Source organism: Aricia agestis, chromosome 19, assembly GCF_905147365.1.
Source record: "Aricia agestis chromosome 19, ilAriAges1.1, whole genome shotgun sequence".
NCBI lineage: Eukaryota > Metazoa > Arthropoda > Insecta > Lepidoptera > Lycaenidae > Aricia > Aricia agestis.
Genome location: NC_056424.1, coordinates 12,405,346 through 12,414,140, shown reverse-complemented (window position 1 = coordinate 12,414,140; position 8,795 = coordinate 12,405,346). Strand labels below are relative to the sequence as shown.

General features: G+C 41.3%; 1 protein-coding gene across 1 annotated transcript; it reads left to right on the top strand.

Moving 5' to 3' along the window:
• Window positions 1–2,895: 2,895 nt before the first annotated feature.
• Window positions 2,896–8,038, top strand: LOC121736764 (trypsin, alkaline B-like). Its single transcript, XM_042128149.1, has 5 exons — window positions 2,896–2,938; window positions 4,057–4,228; window positions 5,063–5,318; window positions 6,875–6,983; window positions 7,806–8,038. Exons 1-5 carry the CDS (start codon window positions 2,896–2,898, stop codon window positions 8,036–8,038), a joined length of 813 nt encoding a protein of 270 aa, XP_041984083.1.
• The last annotated feature ends 757 nt before the right edge of the window (window positions 8,039–8,795 follow it).

The window sequence follows — 8,795 nt, the reverse complement described above, 5'->3', positions numbered from 1 at the left end:
ACACGTTCTTAATCGCTGGTATTGGTCCAAATACAGGTGCAATATAATGGGCCAACGTGTTGATAGAGAGATATTACAATAAACCGTAATTTAATTTACTTATCCCCTTTTTCCCTCGTAAAATTATTTCATGAACTATTCATTTCTACTGGCAAGTTCGAATGATCCTTAAAACTCGTATTCGTATGTCGAAATAAAAAATCATGAAAATTTACTTTTATTAATCTGACTGAAAAATATTTTGTTTTCTACACTTCATTTTGCGCAGAGTAGGTAACATGTTTTTAATTCCCACTTGCCAGGAAAATTGACGTTAATCCCCCTCTGCCCCTACCTACGCCCATGCCACGAACAATTATTTGGAAATAAATAATCAACTTATTTTTAGCCACTGATGCATTGATGCAGTAATCCTTTTTATCAATATTTAGCCGATATTTTGTACGTGCATGATAGCTCATTTCGCTAATATTATTATGTAGATTACACGATTGGCCTACTACCTCATAATTTATTATTGTTATACAGCGTGTTGATAAAAATATTTATCGGCGCAAGTCCGCTCTAGCCTCCACCAGCGCCAGCGCTACTGTCCCAGTGTAAATTGTAATTTATGGCTGTTTTAGACGAGGTATGTAACAGTCGCCAGTGCCGAGACAGTGCTGGCGCAATAAACGGTCGCATACCGTTTACACACGGCCACACGGAAAAAAGACTTAGAATTTTTTTTCTTAGGAAATGGATAGATGACAGAGATAAAACTGGAGGTTTTGCTCTGTTGTTAACCCAGTTGAGACTTGAAGATCCTCGGGAATACAAACTGGCTTTGTGAATGACGCCAAAAAACTTTGATAATTTGTTTATGTTGTTATCAAGCTCCATTAAGCGTCAAGAGTCTAGACACGATGCAGCGTGGTCACCGTACAATACACCGACAGCGACTGACTTCGGCGTTTACACGGGGACTGGGGGACCCGGGACAGTAGCGCTGGCGTGGGTGGCGGGGGGAGCGGATTTGCGCCGAAAAATATGAAGTGGGAATATTGAAGACAGTGCTGTCCGACACATAAAGTTAATATACCTAGCGGAATAGAGCAACAATCTCGAGATGTAAAGGTCACAGCACACATATCAACTCGGAAATGGATCGGTACCGTATCGTCTCGAGCCGTTCAATATTGTTTGTATGAAACTCCCTACTGCAACGCACGCTAAGCGGAACCGTAACGTAATCTCCTCGCCTCGGAACGGGACAGCAGTCGGCGAGCCGTAACTCGTAAGCGAGGCGTCGCGTCGCCTAGCCGTAACCGAGTTGACGTACAGGCGCTACTGATACGCTTTTACGTTAGATTGACGCCTGGTTGACGGCGAGGCGAAAGGCGATACGGTGACGATCCCTTTCCGAGTTGATATGTGTGCGTGACCCTTAAACGAAACCAAAATTGATTTACGTCTGGTTTACGTACTTACCCAAGCATGTGTGGATTACTCACAAGCGTCGTTGCAAGCGCACCGCCAACGCGTGGGCCAACGCGTTGGCAGTACGCTTGTCTATATGGGGAGGCAGCATAAGAGATTAAATTGTCAAAGTGCCGACTGGACGTGAAACAGGTGAAAAAAATTGGTTCTGCTGTCATACATCACACGTCTAGATTTTTACCACGCAGTGACATCTCGCTTACTCAGGCCTTTGTTTATCTATTCCGCTTGGTATATTGACTTTATGGTCCGACAGTACTGTACAGTGTACCTACTGTCTTCGAAATCGATCACGATGGCTATGGCAGGTCAGCGCTGTCTTGCCTGTGCACTGACGCCATTTACTTGCTCCGTGTAAAACGTCACTAACGGTAAAGGCATTTTTAATCAAGAAGAAAATATGGTTTATCATCATGTAAGGTGTAAACGCCGAGGTCAGTCGCTGCCGGTGTATTGTACGGTGACCACGCTGCATCGCTCCGCGTCAGGATGACGAAAAAACTGAGTGACGCCGAAAACATTTATGATATGAATGCGTGTGGTATAACAAATCTAAAGATTACTTTTCGTTTTTTGCAGTTTTCGATTATTAATTTTCCCGCACCGACTACGAACGTGTATGCACTGTGCACCAATCAAAATATCCTCGACTACTGGCTGCGTGTAAACGGTACCTATGCGAAAGTTTTTTGCGCCAGCACTGTCTCGGCACTGGCGTCAGTTACTTACCTTGCTCGTCTAAGCGATCCATTACGTCGCCAGTAACGCAGCCCCAGCATCAGCGCAGCAGCAACGCAGCAGCCCTTTTTAGTAGATATAGAAGTCGCGCTGCTGCCTCACTACTGGCGACCTAATGTGAAGGCACACCGCACACTTAACAAATCAGATTTTTTTATAAGCTAGGTGTTTATAAAGAATAAAAAAATAATAATTTTTAGTTGTAAAAATATTGTATTGCAAACAAATGGCAAAAATTCGAGCATTTTACAAGATATTTAAAATCAATAAAATTTTCTAACAACTCACAATATCAGAGCTTGGTTATTTAAAATATTTTTTGTTGAAATGTGAGATGAGGAAGAGAGTTATCTAGAATGAATCTGATAAGTGATAACACTATCATGGACGTTTATGGCAACTATACCTACCAGCAAGCGCAGTCCGCGAGCCCCTCTTAAAATAATGCTTTTGAATTGTGTGTGACCTTACAAAAAAGCACTATGCTTATCACATTTTGACACTTTTATCTTTTTATTACCTTTAGTAATGACTAATGGCAGAAAAAATCAAAGCGTATAGCGTGCACCCTGTATAAGTATTTCTAATCAAGATAATTTTTATATTGGTGAATTACAAGTTGTTTAATTGGTGTATAAATATGGTGCGAGGATCGTCTGCAATATTACGTCAATTGAGATGGTGGCCAAATACCTAGCCGTGTTCGCGCTTTTCTGGGCGGGTAAGTAAAAAAACCGGTCAAGTACGAACCGGGCTCGCGTACGAAGAGCTCTGTATAATTTTTTTTGTGTTGTTTGTTACAGCGTCAATGAAGTATAGTCTGGTGTCAGTACTCAGTAACACCCAGAGAAGTCTCAGTTATTCATTTTTACTGCTTTGAGCTAATAGCCACTTAAACCTTCGTAAAGGTTTAGTGGGCGCTATCTGACTGTATGGGCGCCGCAGACTCGATCGCACAAAAAGTCTGTCGTCTGCGATCTCCCTAAAAAATATATTAATTATACTTTTGTCTTACATCGACTACATGAACGTTGCAACTTAAGGAACTGTCCGCACTTCGGCGCGGATTTTTTTTGCACTTCTGTAACACATATCCGCACTTGCGACTAAAATTTCGCGATAAAACTAACTGAATGGATTTTATTTACTTACTCGGATGTAAGTAGAATATAGTAATGTAAGACTCGCAGTGCGGATAGTCCCAAACGGAGCAATGTGGCTTCCGGCTTCCCAAGACACGGCTATGCCACAAAACGGAACCCCAAAATGTTCTATTGACGTCACGCGGCCATTGACGTAACTTGCGTATGAAATTAAGAAACCGTTTTTAGAAATAAATCAGTTTCACACGATTTACTTCTAAAAACGGTTAATTTCATACAGGGCAATCTCTAGCCCATGTGGCGCCCGTGCGCAAATATTTGCACACGGGCCCGTGTAAATAATAAATATTGTCGAGCTGTACCACAGAATATATATTAGTAGTACCAAGCTGTAGGTACATAAGCTATGTACGTTCTAGTGACGTCATTCACGGCTGTATTACGGCCGCTCCATGATGGGTTAAAAACTTAAAACTGTACTTGTAATAACATGCAATTAACCAATAACAACATAGCACTACCCAATTAGGTAATTATTCATTGGCACTACCGGACCCAATTGCCTTTCCTGACTCTTCAGACTCAAACTTATAGTACTTAATTCTGTACCTATCAATATCAGTTTCGCGATGTAACAGATTGACTTAGTTAATTAGAATGGACTAGCATTGTTAAAAATAATAATTAAAATAATTATTGGTTCTGTGGAGTGTGGTTCATGCGACAAACTTTCCAGCGTACGCCGCTCCCGAAGCGCGTATCGTGGGCGGCGAGATGACGACGATCGAGGATTTCCCGTACATATCGGCGTTCATCTACTACTACCCCGGCCCCGGCATCTACGTGCAGCGCTGCGTCGGCTCCATCGTCTCCTCCTGGCACATCCTGACTACCGCCTTCTGTTTCACGTACGTAATATTATGTGGCTTACAGCACGCGCCACTCTAGAAGCGCGCATCGTGGGCGGCGAGATGACCACGATCGAGGAGTTCCCGTACATCTCGGCGTTCATCTACTACTACCCTAGTCCCGACATCTACGTGCAGCGCTTCGTCGGCTCCATCATCACCTCCTGGCACACTGTTTCACGTATGTTCGAGAATAACCAAGTTCTTATTAGAAAGGCTAAGTGTAAAAAGTAAGAACGTATTTTCAAAGATGTGTATTCTAATTGGCAATGACAACTTGGCTAAGGACTCTCTAGCCTGCAGGTACTTCCAAGGGCGTCGCCAGCCGATGGCGCAGGGGGGGGGGGGGGGGGGGGGGGCTAGTTTACTTTACCTACTACAATTCATACTTTTCTCATTCTCTTTATATGAGAAAAGTAGGTATGAATTGTAGGTAGAGTCGACAGCACATGAAGCTTTTCACTTGTACTACGGTCTACGAGCCTTCAATCTATTACCAGATTTTAATATTATAGTGGTCGTTGTTTGCATTATATTTAATTTTGGCAACTTTTTTAGAATCTCTAGGGGGGGGGCAGCTGCCCCTCCCTGCCCCCCCCCCCTGGCGACGCCCTTGGGTACTTCTGTGTTGGCTCCGGTCTAGTTAATTAATTGTTGACTGTCAAACAGTTAATGGTTAGTACCTACTTATCAATATCAATTTTGCTACATTTATTCTTTGAACTATGAACAACATTATTTGGAAATTAAATCTGATTGAAATTGAAAGGGATGTGTCTGCGGCCGGGTGCCGCTTGGGGATTGATGGGTTAATTGAACCATATAATTCTCCAGAGGTGCAGATCTAAACAACATGTTCCTCCGAGTGGGCTCAACGAACAGCATGAGCGGGGGGGAGCTCGCCTACATCCGCGACGTGATCAAGCACCCCGAGTACGTGGAGGCCCCCCGGCAGGGGGACATCGCGGTGGTCACACTGCAGGACCCCCTGCGCATGTCAGCCACCGTCGGCGTGCTGTTTATACCCCCGCAGGGAACCTACATCCCCGATTATACCGCTGTGAAGATCGTTAGCTGGGGTTTTGAAACGGTAAGGATGTGGTGCTGTGCTAGTTAATAGTTATGTAAGGCTTTCGCTGGTAGGTATGCTAGAAATTGTTGAGTCCTTTTGTTTCATAATAATAAAGATAATTAGCGTATAATTCGAGGTACGCTGCTAAGGAATGCCAATCTCGCGAGATTGGGGCTCAAGCGAGATCCAGCAAGTTTATGAATACAATACCGCGAGATCTCGCCAATTTCGAGATCTCGCGAGATTAGCAGTTTGGTGGGTTTTTTTGCAAATAATCACAATATTTGAATAAATTATGAAAAAAAAGTGCTTAATAAAATAAATTATTTAAGTATTATAAGATTAACATTCATTTTCACGATTTTTTTCAATAGAATTTTATGCATCAAACATTATTTGATGTATCTGTCAATGATGTTTTAATAAAGATGGCATATGCTCATACAAAACGGTCCTCAGAATTTGTTCCTATACGACATAAAATACCTACGTCTGGTATATCTATAAATTACAACAATGAATGCGACAGATAATACGTAACGAATTATATAGAAAAGGATTGCTATATATTTTGAGTTACACTTGACAGGCGCATCGGCGCGCATGCGCGACATAGATTAAGAGAATACTGTTATTGTTGAACAGAAGAGACATTTAATAAAACAAATTGTTTGTTCGATATTTTTTTATTATTCTAGGTATACATATTATAATATAATAAAGTCGGTCGTAACTCGTAGGAAAACAAAAGTGTACCCAATGTACATAATAAATTAAAAAAAACAGCCAGTCTTCTCTTCTAATGCGCTTTTATAATTTTGGAGGTCACGGTAATATCCTGGACGTCGTCGGTAAAACGATAACATAGGGAAGTAAAATGTATGGAAATATATGAAGACGCTTTTAAATTTCCTTTCCTTATCGTCGACAAGTTTTAAACGTGCATGTTAGAGGACATCACAACGTTTACATTTCTGAACCGCACAAAACCACGGTGCGTAAAATCAAAAGGGCATTTAACTAACTAATAACTAACAAAACAACGAGAAGTCAAAATTCAGGACCTAGTTGAGAATCACAGTGCACAGTTGCTTAGGCCAGCTCCTCTTTATTTTGACTCCGTGATCGCAACTCTGTCCGTGTCAGTCCGCCCTTCAAATAAGACGGTTTTATGCTCAAGTCAAACGTCATCACGTCAATCTCGTCAAACTCGCGAGATCTCGCCTTTTTTTCGTCCGAGATCAATCTCGCTAAAAAAGGCCGAGATCTCGCGAGAACGAGATTCCATTCCCTATTAACGCTGCCATGTGACTTTTTGAATGTGCCACACAAAGATAAGCAGACTTTGGTAATTGGTGGTATTGTTATTCACCCAGATTCATTATCATTTTTATAAGTAAGCCAAGGGGGTATGTCATGAGCACAAATTAGTTTATATATACCTATTATACTCATGAGTCATGAGTCATAATTCATGAGTCAAGCTGCGTAGTTCGCGTCTCGGTGTCGCTAGCCCTATATAGATAATAAGTTAGCGAATTACTCCTCACCTTTTATATTATTACTTTTCGTAGGAAAATGGTCCACAACTGGAGATACTAAAGACGATCCAACTGAACAAAATCCCGCTGGAAGAGTGCGTGGAAAGCTACAAGGACGTGGACGCTGTCGCTATCGATGATCGTAAGTGTATTAGCGAGTTCAAATAAGCCCTTTCAAATAATTTCCGCCCGTTTTTTCCCCATTTTCCTCTATTTCTTCGCTCCTATTAGTCTAATGTTAAGTACTCACATATGGTTTTGCTCGATAGTTTTACTCCGAATCGAAGGAAATGACATATTTAATTTCATCGAGCCGGCTCGAGCCTTCGGGCTGTCAGTTTTGCGGTCCACACGGTGGTTATTGCTCGATTTGGAGTAAAACTATCGAGCAAAACCGTATGTGAGTACTTAGCATTAGCGTGATAAAATATAGCCTATAGCAGTATAGCCTTCCTTAATAAATGGGCTAACACTGAAAGAAATTTTCAAATCAGACCAGGGAGTTCCAGAGATTAGCGCGTTCAAACAAACAAACAAACAAACAAACTCTTCCGCTTTATACTTAATATTAGTATATATAGATGTCATAATATTTTATGTTAAGTACTTATTATTTCTAACTAGCCTACTGCAATTATGTGGAAAACCATTTAGCACAAGGTTCAAATTTTTTCCACCCACCGCCCTTTAGAGTTGCCACTATAATGTGCGTAACGAACGTGAACTCAAGCTGCCAACCCGAAACTTGTACAAAATCATTTATTTGACATGTGCCTAAAGTCAGTGTCGGTTAGCACTATAACCAGCGCTCTGGGCGAGATTTCTTCGGCGCCCTGCAGGATGATAGGTTAGTGCTAAAAAAGAGACGCCCATTTTTTTTGGCGCCCTGGGCAGTCGCCCCCCCTAACGCCGCTACTGCTTATTCACACGTTCCCTATTCACACCATCTATTTATCAATTCCAGCGGTAATCTGCGCCAGTCGCGAGGGCAACTACGGCGTGTGCAACGGCGACTCGGGCGCGCCGATGGTGGTCGGGCAGGTCGTGGTAGGCCTGTCCTCCTTTTACAAGGAGTGCGGTAATGCCGCCTACCCTGACGTGTTCACCAGGATTGACAGGTATAGCGACTGGATCCTGAGCGTGGCTGTCGCGCCGACGAGCAATGGCACTGTTGTGAAGACTGCTAGAGTGTACTAAAGGACCTAGAGTGGGTTGGAATATAATAAGTAACATCGTAACAAGCAAACAGCACTGCCTGTAGTCAAGAGGTTTTTTTTTTATAGATTCGCCGATCTAAATTTTACTAGAGACGTCACCACATTGTCAAAATCTATGGAATTGACATTAGCGAGTCGAACGTCAACTTCATATCAACGAACGCTTATGTCAATTTCAAACATTTTGATTGGCGATTCTATATTATTATATAAGCGATAAAGAAAAATCTTGCTTAAAGAGCCAGGTAACTGCTAAGTGACAAATAAACTATGTATAAAAGACTGGCGAATTTTATTTAGATTACAACCAAAACTACCTTTAAAAATATTTGAATGTAGAAACTACATCTTTCTCATCAAATCGGAATCAGTCATGCAACGGTAAAGGCGTAGGTTACTGAGACAGACCCATTTTCACATTTACAATAGTATTAGTATGGAAGTATTGGTAATATCAAAAAGACAGTTAAGTAATAAAATATACATTTATTGTACCTACAAAATATAACAAGACATGTCTACAACGAAACATCTATGCATCTATTTATTACAAACGTCAACTTAACATTACGAATTTGAAATAATTTGTTCATTTAAGTACATAAACACGGTCAATGTTATGCTTATTTATACAGAATACATTGAAAAACACGAAAACATGTCAATCATTAATATAAAATTTACATAATATACAGTATAACCTCTACACCGCATACAAAACAATGTAACTAGTAATA

Bases quoted from the DNA above. Each gene is read 5' to 3' on its own strand.
- LOC121736764 (XM_042128149.1), top strand. From the start codon at position 2,896: ATGGTGGCCAAATACCTAGCCGTGTTCGCGCTTTTCTGGGCGG. The intron at 2,939-4,056 runs GTAAGTAAAAAA...CAAACTTTCCAG, and splicing joins GTTCGCGCTTTTCTGGGCGG to CGTACGCCGCTCCCGAAGCG. The intron at 5,319-6,874 runs GTAAGGATGTGG...TACTTTTCGTAG, and splicing joins TTAGCTGGGGTTTTGAAACG to GAAAATGGTCCACAACTGGA.